This window comes from Mus musculus, chromosome 7 (genome assembly GCF_000001635.26).
Source record: "Mus musculus strain C57BL/6J chromosome 7, GRCm38.p6 C57BL/6J".
In the NCBI taxonomy this organism is placed as follows: Eukaryota; Metazoa; Chordata; class Mammalia; order Rodentia; family Muridae; genus Mus; species Mus musculus.
This window is the reverse complement of record NC_000073.6, coordinates 35684853-35703635: the sequence shown is the minus strand read 5'-3', so window position 1 is coordinate 35703635 and position 18783 is coordinate 35684853. Positions and strand designations below refer to the sequence as shown.

Genomic DNA, 18783 nt, shown 5'->3' with positions numbered 1-18783 from the left:
CTGTTACTTAACCTTAGCGACAGCTACACGGGTGCGTTTGGTCTTGTCTGGTTTTTCCTTTCAGTCCTGGCCAGGAGTGATGGATGAACTCTCGGAGCTGAAAGAATTCTACGACCCGGATACAGTGGAGCTGATGACCTGGATTAAGTAAGGGGCACTTTTCCTTCTGAACTTTGAAACTTTGAATGTCCTTCTAAAGCCAACGGTAGCTCTCATTTGTTTGAGAGGCAAGTTTGTTTATTTTCTCATATTTAAGAAACATCCTCCTCAATCAAACTTTTCTTTAAAACTATGAATTTGAAAGGAACTCTTCCTCTCAAGAACTGTTGTAACTGGGCGCAGCAGCGCACACTTATCACCCCAGCACACCCAGACAGAGGCAGAGGCAGAGGCCACGAGTTCAAGGCCAGCCTAGGCCACATAGTAAGACCTCGACTTTAAAGGATTCTCTGCAGCTGCCTTCCCTGAAGGAAAGAAACACTCGTTTGAAGTGGAAAATGGGATCAGAAAATAAACTCCCCAAAGCAGCAGAAGCGAGAGTCAGGTTTTATTTCCCCATGAGACTTAGCAGTTGCCAGCATGCACTGCTCTTGCCAAGGACCCGAGCTCAGGGCCTAGCGCCCACACCTGGAGGCTTGCAGCCACCTGTAATTCTAGTTTCAGGGCATGCAGCAGTTGCTGGCCTCGCCTCCCCATGCAACTGCATTCACATGCACACGCTCCCCACCCCCACCCCCACTCCCAGGGATGCATACACATATTTAAAAGTTTGAAAGTCCCCTTTAATCCCAGCACTCGGAAGGCAGAGGCAGGCGGATTTCTGAGTTCGAGGCCAGCCTGGTCTACAGAGTGAGTTCCAGGACAGCCAGAGCTATACAGAGAAACCCTGTCTCAAAAAACAAAACAAAACAAAACAAAAGTTTAAAAGTCACTCACGTTTCTACTTTTTGCTGACTTTATCTTTATTATTTTCATCTGAATCGTGTTCATATTTGATGTTAATATTCACGAACACGTGAATATGTCCGTTTCAGAATCATAGCTCACTGCAGGCTTCATCAAACTCATCTCACAGAGAACATTTCATCTTATTCTATTGAAAACATTTTTCTTAACTTGACATAGGAGTACACACCTTTAATCCCTGCATTTGGAAGGTAGAGGCAGGTGGATGTCTGTGAATTCAAGGCCAGCTTCATCTACAGAAAGACCCTGTCTCAATTTTTTAAAAAATTAATTATTAACTAATTAGAAAGTAAGGCATTTTTCTTTTTAAGATAGTTTTAATTATATTTTTATATGTATGGATGTTTTGTCTGCATGTTTGTCGGGGGCCCTTAGTACCCTAGATGGTTGTGAGTGGTCATGTGAGTGTGCAGAATTGAACCCAGGTCCTCTGAGAGAACAGGTGCTCTTCACCACTGAGTCATCTCTGAAGCCCATAGAACAGATTTTCACAAGCGAAACAGCATCAGAATACCCTGGTGTGATGTTGTTCTTATCAGAATGCCCTGCTGAATGTGATGTCGTTCTTATCAGAATGCCCTGCTGAATGTGATGTTGTTCTTGGTTTCAGGTTTGGTTTTGGTGGTGGTAGTGGTGTGTGGTTTTTGCGTTTTGGATTCCCCCTGCCCCCTTTTGGTTTGGGTGTGTTTGTTTGTTTTTTGCTTTCCTTCTTTCTTCTTTTGCCCAGCCTTGGTTGCTTTGCCTCAGCCTCCAGCCTCAGGATGGATTCAAGCCTCAGGATGGATTTGAAGCATAGCCTCAGTGCTGTGCTTCAAAGCTTTGTTCAGGGACTGCAACTAAACCAACTTATCTACCTGAGTGGCACGCCCTGCTCTGTAGAGCAGGCTCTCCTGCTTCATAGGCACAAGTCACCTGTGTGCCGCAGGGGACAGTCACCTGCACAGCACAGGTGAGCCTCGAAGGCGTCATCTGCTGTCTCCACCACTTAGGGTTTTAGCAGCAGCCTGGAGGGTACCTGCCATGCCCGTGCTTCCTGGCCAGCGCCGGTCAGCTTGGCAGCTTAGCAGCTTTGGTCTACAAAGGACCATGCATGGGTTGTATAGAGACCCAAATGTCTGTGTGGTTTTGTCTCAGTGTCAGACTGGATTTGACTGGACACCAGTATAATTTTTGACATGTTTCTAGTGGGGAACAGCACTCCATCTTTATTTATTAACTTTAGTCATGATAGGTAATATTGGAGTAAACAATGCTTTCAGTATTTATTGTAAATAGGAAAAGGTTATTTATTCATATAAAGAAAAGCTAATTACTTTTGTACTAGCTAATCAATTAGATATTTACAACAGGTGCATCTGAAAGCAAGGCTGACCCTTTCAGTCTATATTTTTTAAAGATTAATTTTGTCTTTGTTAAATGCATGTGGGGATGTGTGCTTGTGTATGTGGAGGGGGTGCCTACAGAATCTAGAAAAGGGTGTTGGATCCCCTGGAGCTAAAGTTATAGGGTATTGTGAGCCGCCCAACTTATGTGCTAGGAAGTATGCTCAGGTCCTCTGGAAGAGCAGCAATGCTCTTAGCCACTGAGCCATCTCCAGCCCCTCCCCCCCTCGCCCCCTCCCCGGCCTACCGTCCTTAGCGTCTTTCCCTATATTCCCTGACTTACAGAAGTCACTATAGTCCAGACGATTACAGTGGAACCCAGGTTTCTCTATGACTCTCTCAGACTCAACATGTATTTTGTAGTTTTTCTCTCAAAAACCTATGTAAAGCAATATTTCTGGCTCTGCAAAAGTATGGGTGGGATGATATGCAGGTATAGAGAAGGCAGCATCGGGCTGTTCCTCCCTGCTGGGGACTGGCCTTGGTAGAGCCCTGGCAGCTAACAGTGCTTCTCCCAGGGCAGCCTCTTTATTGGCATGCTCTTTTAACTTGTTAGCTGGTTGGCCTTCTTCTTCTACTACTACTTTCTTTTTTTTAATTTCTCAGCAACTGAAAGATTCATATTGTTCTAAAAATATTGGTTCCATTGTCATCTAATCTTGCCTGTTTTCCCTTAAAATTGCTCAAATCAAAGCGATTTTTTTTTTTTGTAAAAATAGCTGCTTGGCATGTTTGTAAATTAAGCTTAAGTGATGATGAATGTATGCCAAAGTAGGGTCTATTTAGACACAAAATATGTTTGTTTAAATCAACATTCAAATCAGTTGCGGTCGGCAGGCTTGAGTCTCTCTGTCAGGGAATACATTTAATATTCTTACTTTTTTAGTACTAGAGGTTGAGCCTAGGTCTTCATGAACACTAGGCAAACGTCACTGAACTACTGAGTGCTGGCCCCAGACCTCTCTTTTACTTTTTATTTTGACGAAGTGTCTCACTCAGTTGCATAGGCTGGTCTTGAACTCACTCTGTATAGCCCAAGCAGGCTTTGAACTTGGCGCCTCTTACCTCAGCCTTCTGGGAAGCCAGACTTAACAGGCCTGTGCCACCGTATCCCACTTAAATATTCTCTTAACCTCTGACTTCTCGTGTCTGCTTTGGCTCCGCAGTGGAGGTTGGTCACAGGGTATGCGTGCTGCTGGGAGAAAAGACTGCAGCTGGGCCTCAGCACAGTCACTGAGGGGTGGGGCCCCTGCACCCTTACCATGCTGACTGATCTGTCCTTGGATACTGGCCTGGGTCAGTGCAGTCTCGATGGTGTTGGCTAGGCAAGGCAAGGGAGACTCCTGGTCCAGGGGACACATCTAGTGGTCTTCCATGCTAGAGTAAGAAGTCTCTGTTACAAAATGTGGAGAGGAGGCTCATTCATCAGTCACCACCCTCATCCCATATGTGGCTCTGGGAGCCACATACCTGCCCTGGCCTTCCTAGGCGGACTGAGGTCAGACACACTGAAAGCTGTCATCGCCTTGGTAGGAGTTAGTGAATGTCTCACCTTTCCAGGGAGCTCAGCTGTGATGTTCTACAGGATAGAGAGAGACCCGCAGGGACCTCCTTCACCGTAGTGCTCTGGGAAGGAGCCTGGGTCCTACGGAAACACTGAGAGCCTTTAGGTTACAGAGCCTTTTCACAGCAGACACTATATGCTTGCTGGTACAGCTCAACTGCTTCTACATGAAACCCGTAGCACACCACAGTGCACACCCGGGACACCAGGGTACACGCGTGAACACTGGCACCTGCCCCCTCACAGCGGCAGGTGGGGCCCCCCGTGCCGGCTCTGCTGAGTACCCCGTGCTCTTCGCTCAACCTCACGGTTTGTAGGAGCCTGACGGGTGGGTGTGCCCGTGACGTGTTTGCAATTTAGTTTCCTAATGGAATGGACAATGACATTTAGAAACCAGGCCTGCAACTACTTGGAAGACAGAGTCAAGGAAGATCAACATTCAAAGCTGCAAAGTGAGATCAAGGCCAGCCTGAGCCACTTACAAGATACAAGCCTGTATTCTTGGAAGTGGAACCAGGAACAGCGACTGCCCAAGGTCATCCTCAGCCACACAGCGAGTTGGAGGTCAGCCAGGGATGTATGAGACCTCGTCTCAGACAAGCAAGCGGGTCTTGTCTTCTTGTCTTTTTTTCCCTTCCCTCCCTTCCTTCCAGACGGGGTCTTTCTCTGTAGCCCTGGCTTTGTGTCATAGCAGTCAGGAGATTTTAATTACCTACATTTATATAAAAACCTGTTAGCTCACAAGGACCTTTTGTGGAGGCCAGGTCCCCGGATATGCCACCCCAGCAGCCTCCCAGGGCCCTTTTGAGAGCTGGGGGGCTGCCATCTCTGCTCGCTTGGAGCCCAACTAGAGCACCTGGCTGTCTGCCGCCCAGCGTGTGTTTGACTGCCGTGTGCCTTACCTACCAACACTTTCCTGGCTGCAGAGATCACACTCCTGAGTCCTGCCTGTTTGTGCCCCTCTCAGCCAAAGCCAGGTGGTGCCTTAAAGGCTTTGCATGAGACTAGAAAGTCCATTTGCTTCAGCAAGGCTGACAGTAGCAGCAGCCCGGCCAGGCTATGCATGCTTTGTGCCAGTCTATCCTGGAATAAATGTAGCCTAGAAATCCTCTTATGCAACCGATGGAGATCTGCAGATGGTAGTATTTTGAGAGATGGCCTTTTATTTCTTTGCCTTTAGGAGGTTTTCGCTAGAAGGACCCTCTTTGCAGTCAAAGAGCCTGCCGTGTTGAGAATGGTCTCAGCACAACTGAAAAGCACACGCTGAATTTCTTTTGCTCTGAATCAGAGTAGAAAGAATTGTTGTATGTTTTAAAGATGATGTTCTCTAAGTCCAGACTTTTAAGTTTGGTCCAGGATTAGTGTTAAGTGCACCTCTTACTTATTAAATGTTTATGAGTCTTTGCCTGCCTATACATATGTGCACCATACCATATGTGTGCAGTGCCTTCAGAAGCCAGAAGAGGGCATCAGATCCCAGAACTGTAGTTACAGATGTGTACTCCCATGTGGTTGCTGGGACTTGAACCAGAGTCCCCTGGAAAAGCAGTCAGTGCTCTTAACCACTCTAGCCCCCTGCCCAAACCTTTTCTATTTAATGAGCCTTTCTCCTATCTTCATAATTTTATAAATTTTTGAAGTTCTCCCTTTTGAAGTTTGCCCACTTGTTCAGCTGTAATTTACCTGTTGAAGCTTGGCAGTTCAAGACTAAATGAAACTGGAGCTGCCTCTACCTCCTGCTCCACCATACATGGAAACCAGGCTCCTTTTTCAGTGTATTCTAAACCTATGTCATGCAGAAGACAGTCGTTATGGGCTAATTGGCGTGGTTTATAACATTGAGAGGATCCAAGGGGACTGAAGACCGGCCTTTCATTCATATGTATTCCTTTTAGCAATGGTGATACGGTCTAAAATTTAGACTTTAGCTATAATTTAGACTCTAAATGTAGGCTAGGAAGATAGACCCGGTCCAGGATTAGTGTTAAGTAAACATTAATTGAAGAAAACTGAATTTCCCTAAGTTCTTGCCCTAAGGAATTCTCTACCTACGCATGCCTATATTTAAACCCTCCCATTCCTTCATAGCCCTCCCGCTCCTCTGACCATGCGGGACCAGTGTCAGACGTCCCTGCAAATTGCAGGGGGACATCGCAAATGTCTGTTCTGTGTTCCCCCAAACGTCTGTCTGTTCCGTGCTCCCGAATCTGCTTGTTAGAGAACTGACAAGCCCATCGGGCCAGCCAAGCCCATGCTTAACTTTGTCTCTGTCAGAGTGCAGATTTTAGACTTCAGTGAGGGCGAGGGAGGGTGCAGACATGTCTGTCAGTCCTTCTTCACTCATTGTAATTCCATCCGCTTTGCTCCCTCGCCCGAGAAGCCTTATTGGAACGCAGTAGTAGATGGATGTCATCGTTACAGAGAAACCTCGAATTTTCTAAAAGTAACTTAGCTCTAAGTGTCATCACTCGAAGCCCGGTGTGTCTTGCCCCCCGACACCCATAGGCCTTTGCTGGCCTGCATCCAAGCTGTATTCTTAGCGTTAAGTTGGAATACAGATAGGAATGTGAAGAGGCGTCCCCTGAGCCTCACCAGCAGAGCAGCCTGCTCCGGCTTTCTTTTTATATTTCAAATAGCCTTCATGATTACCTCCACCATTTTAGCTCAAATCAGCAAAGCCTCTTATATTTTCTCTGCTTAGGTTTTTTGTTGGTGGTGGTTTTTGAGACAAGGCCTTCCTATGTAGTGATGGCTGGCCAGGAACTGGCTATTTGAACCAGGCTGGCCTCGAACTCACAGAGAGCCACCTGCCTACCTGTCCCCAGAGTGCTGGGATTAAAGGAGTGTGTGCAGCCATACCAGAACCCCATACACACACATACACCCCTACACACACACACACACACACACACACACACACACACACACACACAGAGAGAGAGAGAGAGAGAAACACACGCTGTTTCTTAACTCAAAAATAAACGTGCCTTGGGATGTTCCTAGTGAGCAGCTGGAAAATCCCCCTTTGGGGCAGAGGCCTGGAGTCCCCAATAACAGCACCCAACGTTCCCCCAGATAGAGGGGACGTAAGCCAGCTACTAAGGCTCTTCATTTGACTAACACATCGGTCAGCCCATTGCCCAAGAAGCTGAAACAACAGGATGCTGAGTTTGAGGCTAGCCTGGGCTATATGGCAAGACTTAGTGTGGAAATTTAAAAGAAGAAGAAAAGATGCTTTCTCTTGAAGGCTGAGGGAAGGACATAGCTTCCACGCGGTGTCTTCCTGTGTTCTCCCAGCCTGCGTTCTCCGTCACAGCCCACGAGAGAGCTTGGTGCTCCATGGGAAATAAGTTCATGGGATGATGTCACGTAGGCCTTGGCTTTGTGTGTTGTGTCTGAGGAGACAGAAGAGTGTCTCTGTGTCGGAAGAAGCGTGCGTCCTCTCTTAGTAACGGACTGCTCTTCGGAAGCTTCTTCCGTGTTAATCATGTCAGGGCTTCCTCCTTTAAATATCATTTAAAGTCATACTCAGTTTTACTGTTTTTATAGTTTTGCTGTTTTAACCCCATGAAATTGAGTCGTGATCAACTGCATTTTCCTGGCTCCTCGCTTATCTTATTTTTTTTACTTTTTTGCGTATGAGTTTCTGCATGTATGTTCGTGTGTGTGCATGTATGCATGTATGCATGGTACGCATATATGTATCGTATGCAGGCATTACTTGAGCAATCCTCCCCTCTGGAATGTCGGTTGTGAGATGCTGAGTGGGTGCCGGGAACTGAACCTGAGTCCCCCACGAGAACAGCCAGTGTCCTCTAACACTGAGCCACCTCCCAGACACTTCTCCTTCCTCGCCTTTACTCTCAGCCACAACAGCTGCTACAGCCTCTGAGATCTTTGTTAGACTCCACCTCTCTGGGCAGCAGCAGCATCAGAATCAGAAGATGGCACAGAGATGCTAGGCTGCCTGCTTCCTGCAACAGTCCATCTTAAAGGCCAACCCTTCTCATTGGAGAGCTGGATGCCCCCCAGCCTCAGTCCTAGTGAACAGAGAACAGATAGGAAGCAGGCTGAAGCTGAGGCAGGAAGATCTCGAGTTTGAGGCAAGCCTGGGCTACACGTACCATGAGAATGTGTCAAATAAATAATTAAAGTGCGCATAAAACTCCTTGGATGTAAGTCAGTTCTGCTCATCCGTGTGGCCCCCCTAACTCTTCAGTCGCCCCCTCAGAGCTGAGTGATTCTGAGGGGAGAGATGTCTACTTAGAAATCTTAGTGTTGGGTTAATTCACACTCTGAAACTTTGTAGCTCTAACACACCAAGGAAGGCTGTGTTCGCTGGAAGCATGCAGTTGCTGGCTGGAGTCAAGCTGTGCACAGGACGGACCCTAACCAACCACCCACACTATGAAGATAAAAGTCTGAGAGAGCGGACCCAGGCGGTAAGGCCCACCTTTGCCTGTGCTCACATGCCCTGTACTGCCAGCAAGGGCAGAGGGCAGGTCTCCCGTGCCAGGAGAAGAGGCCAGAGCATAAGGGCATGGGGCTGTCGAATCCTGATTCTGCCTTTTAAGAGCTAGGTGCAAGCACATGCTCCTCTTAGGTAGGGAAAGGGCTGAGAGGATAAACATCCTGCAGTGGTGGGTGGGAGTGTTTAAGCCAAAGCCCTTGGAGCTTGGGGTTTGGGAAGGAAAGGGTCGGAAATGGAGACATACTGATCGTGTTTCATGAATCAGCTCTGGGCCATTTCTGGTAAGGCAGGGTGATGTTGGGATGTTTGCTGTTGCTCTTTGTTCAAATAGATAATACAGTCACATAGTTCTGAGCATACAGAAGGGAAAGGCCTGATACATGTTCACCCCATCCCTGTATCCTAACTCCCCTGTGCCTCTCAGGAGGCAAATAGCATGTTTGTCTGTCTGTGTGTGTCTGCGTGTGCATATGTGCCCTTGATCGTGGTGCCCACAGAGGCCAGAAGAGAGCATCAGCTCCCCACTGAAGGTGAGGTTAGAAGTGGTCATGAGCCTCCTGATGTAGTGCTGGGAACTGAACGTGGGATCTTGAATTACAAAAATAGGAAGAACGTGCGCTTACCACTGAGCTATCTCCCCAGCCCCATATTCTTAGTCTTCTTACAAAGAACTACCATAGTCCACCTTCCTTTTCCTTGACACTATATTCAGGAGCTAACTATACTAGTGCAGTCGCACTGTCTATAGCTGGACCTCAGATGAAAACAAGCAAGGCTAGTGAGCCACACCCCCCCAACCCCCTCATGACCATTTTGAAAGCTACAAATACTTTCTGTTGTGTGTGCTGGGTTCTATTCAGTCCTTTAGGCCACTTCTGTCACGCATAGAGTGGTCAAGTGTGTAAACCTGTATATTTATCCTTTCTGTACAGTGTCTACTGATATATCGAGTCTTAGATAGGTTTTATCTAGGCACCTTCTGAACAGGTCATTTCAGTTTGCATGCTGGGCCGTGGTGCAGGAAGGTGCCTGCTATCCCTAGTCCTCAAGAATGAGGATTCAGTACTGGTCGGGGGGGCGCAGGGGGTGATACAGGGTCTCACTTTGTAGCCCAGGCTAGCCTCAAACTTGTGATCCTACTGCCTCAGCCTTCTGAGTGCTGGGATTATGACCCTATCCTAATGTGCCCATACTAACCACTACTTTTTAACCTAATTTTTAATTATGTGTAAATGGGGTACTTTGGAGGGTTGCTGGTTATAGACATGTGTACAGGTGCTCACAAGGCCAAAGGCATCAGATCCCCTGGAGCTAGAGTTACAGGCAGTTGTGAGCCACCCAACATGGACCCTGGGAACTGAACTTTAGTCCTGTGCAAGAACAGCGTGCTCTGAGCCTTCTTGCTAGCCCCTGCTCCCTATGTTGTTAGTTTAAGAGCTGAGAAGGTTTTGTCTGGCTGAGGTGTTAGCAGATAGACCCATGATTGGTAAGACAGAAGGTCCCATTAGGAGTTAGCCAGCACCACTTAGCCTACAGAGCTACAGACAGCTCTGTGCCACTGCCCCTCAGAGGTACCGGGTATAAAGCCCCCAAAACTGAGGTCCCAAGGTCACCAGTGCTGGCCTTCAGTCAGGATTCAGTCTTCAGAACACCTCAGCCAAGACCACCTTGCTGTCCTCAGCAGGTGATAAAAACAGGTCACCCTCCCGTCTCACGTGTCCCTGTGAGTGCCTCAGCCTTCATTAGGCCCTCACACACAGCCAAGTATCAGGAATCAGGACCTGCTGCTGGGCCCCAAGCTAACGTTTCCCAGAAGCGTTGGTTCAGGTGGCACTGTGGTGGACTTGAAGCAGGCATTAAAGCCCCCGGGATAGGCTGCTCCTACAGATTCCCTGAAATTCTCCAGGGGAAGTGTCGAGGTGGAGGGTGAACGCTGAGCCTGTGGGCTTTCAAGGATACAGTGTAACAGCCAGAAAGCAACAGAGCCTGCTCTAAGCCAGGCCAGCAGCCCTTTCCACTTGCCATTGTGGGAAGCCAGGCCTCCATCATAGATGTACACGTGCCCAAAAGGAACCACCAGCCTGCTTGCTTGTCTGGTAGACTCAGCCATGCTTAATAATTCTTAGAATTATAAGATGACTCATGCTAAATCCAAGTCCTTTTGGCATCTAAGCTAGATATGTTCAATTCTCCACATGTCTATACCCCCCAACTCCAGACTGACTGGCAGGATGAGAGTGGCCTGGGCAGAGAGGGGATTTGACCCCCATGCAGTTGAGGGCTGTGTGCACTGTTCCATTTTCATCTCATTTCGAAGGTTTATCAGATCTATGCGAAGAGGTCGCCAGAGGAAGTGCACGCACTGCTGAGGTCCTTTGGCACTGACTTCGTGATCCTGGAGGACAGCATCTGCTACGAACGCAGGCACCACAGGGGCTGCCGGCTGCGCGACTTGCTGGATGTGGCCAACGGACATGTGAGCATGTTGCCTCTTCATTTGGTGGAGCTTTCAGAGAGGGTGAAGAAAACCCAGCACGAATCCCAAGTGATAGACATCACCTTCTACCATATGTGTGAATGACATTACAAGTCAGACATTTGTAGAGGTCCTGCTCTTTAGTGACATCGGGGACTGGGCTAGGGGGTGGAAAAGCTCTGGATTCCCAGTTTGACTCAGGTAGAGCGCCCCTGCCTTTGGCAGGTTTGCATGATACATCCCTGCATAAAGTTTATTTGTAAAGGATATTTTTTCTGCTCTATACAACACACCTGCCTGTAAACACACTGCTCCAGGGCATCCTGTTGGCACGTCTCTAAGTGTCAGGCAGTGGGCCACCCTCTTCCAGGCCCCGTGGCCCACACATCCTGTTCCTCTTGTCCCCCATCCACACACAGCCTCAGGAGAGCTAAGCTTGTCCTCCACAGCAGAACAAGCCGTGTCTCCCTTGGAGCTGAGCCAGCCCACATTAAACGGGGTCTTTGTCCCTTGCGGGCTATGGTGTAACCGATGGTGTGAAAGCCGACGGTGGAGACTAGCCTGAATCCGAAAGCACGCCTGCGGTGCTGAGTTAGAGTCAGGTTTTCGCCAAGGAAAGCAATAAGCAGTACATGCCGTGAACTCGGGGTGAGCAGGACACAGGCCTGTGAGCTGTGTGTCACTTTCCTCACTTAACCTCTGAGCTGGAGAATTTTCTCCAGTTGTAGTTCTTTGCGTTTAACGTTTGTGGAGGGGATAGGTCATATGCTTCCAGGGACTGGGTGGCTCGGTCAGCTTTTTAATGCTGTGACGAACACCGTGATTGAAAGCAACCTGGAGAAGGAAGGATGCGCTTCGTCTCACAGCTCGCAGTCTGTCCCAAAGGGAACTGTGAAAGAGTACTGCATACTGGCATGCTCGCCATGGCTTACTTAGCCTGTGTTTTTATACCATCCAGGACCAGCAGCCCAGGAGTGGCACCATCCACAGTAGCCTGGTCCCTCCCACATCAACCAGCAGAGAGCCCCATCGACTTGATTACAGGCACTCAAAAGAGCATTCTCTCTCAGATGATTCTAGTTTTGTCAAGTTGACAAAAGACTAGCCAGGGCACAGGAAGATCTTGAGTTTTGGTTCTGTCCCGCCATGAACAGTGTGGCAAATCCCAGGACACAGTTCTTTCCAGCCTTGATTTGCTCTTTGTAGGAGGGGAGTAAGGTGGACCTTCTGTCTGATCTCTGAATGGAGTTGATACTGATTCTTTTTTGGCAGTGGGTGTGGTGACAGATGCTTTCAGTACCAGCATTCATGAAGCTAGAGTTGGAGGATTAAGAGTTCTAGGCCAGCCGGGCATGGTGGCAGATGCTTTTAATTCCAGCACTCAGGAGGCAGAGGCAGGTGGATTTCTGAGTTTGAGGCCAGCCTGGTCTACAAAGTGAGTTCCAGGACAGCCAGGGCTATACAGAGAATATACAGAGAAACCCTGTCTCGAAAAACCAAAAAAAAAAAAAGAGTTCTAGGCCAACCTGGCTACATAGTGAGGTCCTGTCCCCTGTCCCTCAAACCCAGAATATGGGCTGGATGTAGTGGTGCACGCCTTTAATCCCAGCACTCAACACAGAGGCAGGCATATATATGGAGTTCCAGGATACTCAGGGCTACATAGAGAGACCCTGTATTAAAATTAAAGCGATAAACAAAAGCCAGGATGTTCAGTAGATACATAGATAGATGGATGGATGGGTGGGTGAGTGGATGGATGGATTGATGGATGGATAGATGGATGGGGCCCACCACCACCACTCACATTGTATCTGTTTTGTTTTGTTTTCAGGAAATGGATGGGCCAGGAGAGAGTGACCCTGACTTGAGACCTGCAGACCACCCTCGCTTCTGTGAAGAGATTAAAAGGAACCTGCCCTCCTATGCAGCCCACTTCACTAGAGTATTCCAGAACAAGACATTCCATGTCTACAAGCTGTCCAGAAACAAATAACCACAGCTGTTCTTAAAACTGCAGTGCATCTACAGCTGGTGGAGTTCGCGTCAGGAGTGGGACTTGAATACTGGGGTGGCAGACGGCCTGCAGGCATGTCCCGCCATCATCGGAAATGCCTCCTGCTAACGTTAGCCTTTTCTGTCCTGTCTCTGTCTTTTCTGTGAGTGTTCTTAGCCTCACAGGTGTGCCTGCCCAAGGCTGGCTAGGAACTTTGTCATTGAGGGAATTATGTGTGACCCACTGGGTGGCCTGGGAAGTGAGAGCCTCTTTGAGATCTGAAATACTTGTGATTTTCAGTGACCCTGAGCCAGCTGTGAGTGAGTGTAGTTGACAGGCCGCACAGTTCAGTCACTGACATTTCTTCACCGAGACCGCTTGGTGGCTTTTTAACAGTTTATTGTCCTGTCTTGTTAAAATTTTATAACATTTCCAGTTTACCATGCTTTCACATGTGTGAAGAAACAAATTATTTTAGGTCTTTGAACCTTAAATATTCCATTCATGCTCTAAGATGTCACACACATTTAGAGTGTGTGTTTGTTTTGATTCTGGGCACAGCAGTCAGGGTGCTACTGGGCCGGCATGGTGACACACTCTTTTAATCCCAGCACTTGAAGGCAGGGGCAGGTGAATCTCTGCGAGGTCGAGGCCAGCCTGGTCTATATAGTGAGTTCTGGGCCAGCCAGGGCTATGTAAAGAGACCCTGTCTCAAGAAAGCAAAGTGTGTCAGGGCTTATAATAGAAGTCTTTGAGGGGAATCCCTTCATGCTTTTTAATCTCTCCTGCAAGTAAAATAGTTTTGCTTCACTTCTTACTCATTTCAATTAACTGGGTTTGCAAAACTTGGTAAACTTTTTGTGTTTTTAACCTTTATATTTTTTCAGAGCCTAGAAACTTGCAAAGTCTGAGGCTGTTTTAGATGCTGTTCCATGACTCCTAGAGTTCTATGTGGCATTTCATGCTCTTTGACTTCTGGCCTCCAGTCTTCCTTCTCAGCCCTGGAGACATCGTGTCCCTCCCTACAAGGTGACCAAGTGCCACCACGCAGCAGAGAGAGGTGGTGTACCTGCTCGGAGTTTTTGATAATTGCTTTTATAATTCATTTCTAATGGTGGGGGCATGTAAAAGCTGCTGATACAGGCACATTGTCCACTTAATTAAATCAAGAGAGCTAATGAAATTAACTTTTCCCTCCCGCTCTTGCCATTTGGAAGTGATTTAAATGTTTTCTCCCCGCGCGTTAGTGTAATAAATCCCCACGAGCACACCGGCCGGAGAGCCCCGCCGGGCCGCGCCGCAGTGTGGTTGCTGCTTAAGTAGCATCCAAAACTGTGTTCCAGTGTCTCATCGGGTGTGGGGGTTTTATGTAAAACTCACTCAAATAAGACATCGACAGCTAGGTTATTAAATTAAGCCCTTAGAACTTTGGAATCCTGCCTCCTCTGGACCCCTAAATAGGGTGGGAGACCACTGCAGTTTGGGCTAACAACACAAGGAAACATGTTCACCAGTGCTAAAGGCTTAATGAGGCTGTAGTGCCTGCTGCGGCTGCCCGCACTGGTGGAGCGTTCTGGGCCAGTGCCTTACCCTTAAGGGAAAGCAAGCACAGGGATGGCACAGAGCACTGGGGCCCGGTGATGGTTACTTTGTGGGTGAGTTTGCATTTATGTTAAACATTCCTGCGTGCATTCATCTAATCACTTGGTGTTTGGTGTCTTGTGATCCAAGAGCCGTGGACTTAAACTTGGATGCACATCCTTACTGTGGTAACATCCATGCTAGTTAGTGCTCCGTCTCCACCGCACCATTGCTGCCAAACCACGATGAGAAGTGCCAAAAACCAGTCTTCCCCACAGGCGCTCTCCCCGAGACACTGTGATATGTACAGGACATTGTTAGAGCAAATTTTTTTCTTTAAAAATAAATTATATATTTAAAAAATTATTTAAATAGTTGATTAAAATAATTAGACTCTATCCATCTTATAAAATACTGCTTCAGTATTCCCCATAGCTCTGCTTACTGTCTGCAGCAACCTGGCCACAAAGTCTTGAAACTACTCCTCTAGACCCTGCCTAACTTTACATAAATCCTCAGTCTGCCTCCCTGTAGAAGGTAGCGTATCCCAGACTTTCTCTGCTGCAACATTAACCTGTGCATAAACAGCTGCATCAAACTGTAACTGCTGAGCAGTCTCCTGACCCCGCCCCTCTCCTGCTAGCATCTGAAACCTATCGGCTGTGCTTGATTGATCTCAGCAGTGTTTTGACACTGCTCAGCAAATTCTGATTTCCATAATAAAAAATCTACTCCGGCAAACAAGCACACCCTTGCCAGTTGTTACCAATCCCCAGGAGGGAGGGCCTCGGTGGACCATTTACGCGTAGCCTGCGTAAATGGGACTGTGCCCATACTGTGCACAAGCAGTTTTTAATTCCTTTAACTGTTTAAACGGAAGAGGCTGATAAACTCTGACTCCATTACCTTGTTCTATAACTGATAATATAGACTGAAATCTCTGGACATCAGCTCTTCTTCTGGTAGCCTCTTTCAGGGTCAGATGGCTTTCTCACCAGTGCTGCAACTCCACCTCAGAAGGAGGGTCCAGTCCAGCTTCGACACATGGGGTTTTACTGGCTCTCAGCTTAGGAATCCACTCTGATGGTCCCAAGATTTCCCCTTGAGCTTGGCAAGCCTGTAATTTCTGCACTTGCACAGACAGCAAAGTAAAAGCATTTTGCAGCTGTTGGATTTTCTCTGTAACTAACTTGTCCTTGAAAGGAATCTTGAGTTCTTCAGAGGCAATAAGTGGCAAAGAATTCTCCTCCCTATGATATTTAGCCGCTTCCTCTTCCAGCTGCTCAGTCGTTATCATCGTCTCCTCCTCCGGGCATGGTGGCTCAGACACTGCTTCAGTATTCAGAGGCCAGACTGCAAGAGCAGGCACCTTGGCTTTGCCAGAGCATCCTGGATGGGTGCTGCTTCCCTGTAACCCATTTTTGATCCCAGCGGCGGTGCCTCCTCAATGCCTGCCCCAAATGTTCTGGGTTCCCAAATGAAAGACAGGCACAGCCTTTATGTTTTGGTAATGCCTAAAACAGATCAATGACTAGGCCACTTCCTAAGCTCCACATGGCTCATCCACCTCCCTCTGATATTCCCAAGTTATTTCTTACTAAATCCTATATTCCATCTTTGCTGCTGTAAGGCAACCCTCATAGGGCCGCTCTCCCCGATGGCCGCTATGCTCTCTGCCCTGCACCCTCTCAGGCACGGCAGCTTCCCTCCCCCACCTCTCCTGCCATTGCGGATCTCCTTCCTTTCCCTCAGTCCCTCACCCGGGAATCCTAAAGGTCCCGCCTCTGTCTATCCTGCCCAGCCATTGGCTGCCGGAAACTTTATTTACCAATCAGAACCAAATGAGGGCATGGTCCCTTAGTGTCTTACACGTGGATTCTAGTACAAACCCAAAATAACCTGATACACGGAGCCACAGCTAGATTTACTGTACCTTCCTCAGGAAACCAAGGACAACCCCCCCCCCACAAAAGCTAAGAAGTCAGGTGGTTGCCGTTGCCCTTCTTTAGCCCCACGAGTGTGGAGCAGTTTCTTAAGCATTTGTATAGAAAGCATAGGGCCGTTTCCATTTCCCATTTTTGTTTCTTTTTTCTTGTGTTTTCACTTTTTTCGAGTTCCTTTACTTTTCCTGAGCGCCCTTATCTACTCCATCCTGTCTTTGCTCCTGAGAGAGTCTCACCGCACATTCGCCTTTTCTGAGCACTTGCTTTTTCTGGGGTGTCCACCACTTGATCCCCAAACTCTCAGAGCGTCCCTGTTTGAGCGCCACCTGCCGGTGGGAAGTGGAACAGTCCTCTGAGGAGGGAGTGAGGATGATCCTGGGAAAGCCGGAAAGAAGACTCAGAGACAGGAGTTAGAATTGGGAAGGCTGCAGATCACTACCACGTCAGACTTGAGTTTACGGTTCTTGGTCTTTTTATGCTTTACAGCGCGGTGGGAAACAAGGTCATATGCTAGGTTTGTTCCCATCAGGAAGCCTCCCTGCTCCTTTCTATAAATTTAACAGAACGTTCAGCCCCTCTTCCCAGGCCAGGAAACCTGCCAGCAGACGCCGACCTGCCCTGACTCTGCCTGGCAGGCCGACTTTCCCAGAAGCAGACAAATGGCTCCCGACGCTCTCGGGAACCAGATCTTTCAGCAAATAACATTTGATCGTTTTAGCTGTGGTGAGGAGTCTAGCTTATGACCTTGTCTTTGAACACACAGGAGGAAAACAGATCCACCCTTGGCCACAGCCCCCACACTGTGCAAGCAGGAGCCAGTGCCTGTAGCCCTCACTTTCTGCAGTGCGGGCCCTGGGGACTGTTGGTAATAGTGTTCAGCTGTGACTCTGGATAGAACAAGCTCGAGGCTCTGCTTCTGAGTTCCCAGAAGAACCTCCAAGTACAACAGAAGTGCTCTTAATTAACTCCACTTCTGAGTCCACGGAGCCTCGAGTCTCCAGCCCTCTTGGGAGCCGCCTGCTGCAGTCCCGCAGGTGGCCGGCCACTGCCTTGTGTTTCCACTCCTGATACCGAGCTCCAGTCAGTGGTAGCCCACCTCAGATGTCTGGGTGCACCTTCTGCTGCTGATTGTGAGTTTAGAGCCCCAACCACAAAAGGGCCAAGGGTGTGGCTTGAGAGTATAATGTTTGCCTGGTGTTCCTAGCACTTCAGCAGACAGACAGAAAAAGAGATAATTATGCAGAAATTGAAATCAAATGCTTTACAAGGTGGGTTGCTCATCAAAATTGCTTTTAAATTTAACTTGATCATGTCTGCAGAGATGGTTCAGTGTGTATATCACTTGTATAGCTTGGGTCTCAGCACCCACGTCTGTCAGCTCACAACTGCCTATAGCTCTGGCTCCAAGGGACCCACCCAATGCCTTCGTCGTATACAGACAAATAATGAAAAATAAAAGGAAGTCCTTTACTTTTAAATAAAAATTTGATCAGAAAAATTATTAGGTACTGGAGGGATTAAAATGAAGATGAGTGAGCTTAAATTCCTTCATACAAGTATCTATGTGCCCATCCCACCTCTAACATCTAAGCTGGAAGCTGGGCAGGTGGCTCAGAGAGGTAGAGAGCTGGTCTGTTATCAGGTAGGGGCATTGCCTGTTTGTGGCATCTGTTGGGGAAAACCTTACAAAGAGCATTTATAATTTGTTGTACTGAATTAGGTGGAGATTATATACTAGATAAAGCTCTTTTCAATAATCTGTGGTGTCCTCTGTTGCTTTGAAGGTCAAATTGGAGGAGGTAGAGATCTCTGCTAATAAGTCCTGTTCTGTTACGCATGCTCTCTCGCGCTCGCTCTCTTTCTCTCCCCCTCCCTCTCCCTGCGTCCCTCCATCCGTCAGTCTGCTTCCCCTCTCTCTGTCCTCTCCCCTCCCCTCCTCTCCTCCCTCCCCTCCCCCATATCTGGCTTTGTAGCCCAAGCTATCCTCAAACTTGGGATTCTTCTGCTTCAGCCTTCCAAAACCTGCGACTACGGGACTGTAGCACCATACCTAGTTGTATAAAAACATTCTTAAAGATGTATTTTATGTGTAAGGGGGTTGTGCCTACATGTGTGTTTTTATACTCTGTGGTTGCCCGTAGAAGTGGGATCAGATCCCCTGGAATTGAGCATTCATGTGGGTGATGGGAAGCAAACCCTGCTCCTCAGGAAAAACAGCCAGAGCTCTTAACTGTGTGTGTGTGTGAGTGTGTGGAGTGTGTGTGTGAGTGTGTGGAGTGTGTGTGTGTGTGTGTGAGTGTGTGTGAGTGTGTATGTGTGTGTGTGAGTGTGTGTGTGTGTGGAGTGTGTGTGTGTGAGTGTGTATGTGTGTGTGAGTGTGTGGAGTGTGTGTGTGAGTGTGTGG

At 48.0% G+C, this 18783-nt stretch overlaps 1 protein-coding gene across 3 annotated transcripts in view; it reads left to right on the top strand.

Annotated features, from left to right (window-relative positions):
- Positions 1-18136, top strand: part of Dpy19l3 (dpy-19-like 3 (C. elegans)) — a 68961-nt gene extending 50825 nt beyond the window's left edge. For 2 of the 3 annotated variants that reach the window (NM_178704.3, XM_006539906.2), the window contains 4 exons: positions 65-147; positions 8222-8354; positions 10701-10859; positions 12694-18136. In NM_178704.3, the coding sequence (NP_848819.2) occupies positions 65-147; positions 8222-8354; positions 10701-10859; positions 12694-12855 (537 nt within the window). In that variant the 3' untranslated portion in view covers positions 12856-18136. The remainder of the gene's footprint in view (positions 1-64; positions 148-8221; positions 8355-10700; positions 10860-12693) is intronic. The other variant, XR_001785529.2, reaches the window with a different exon arrangement.
- The last annotated feature ends 647 nt before the right edge of the window (positions 18137-18783 follow it).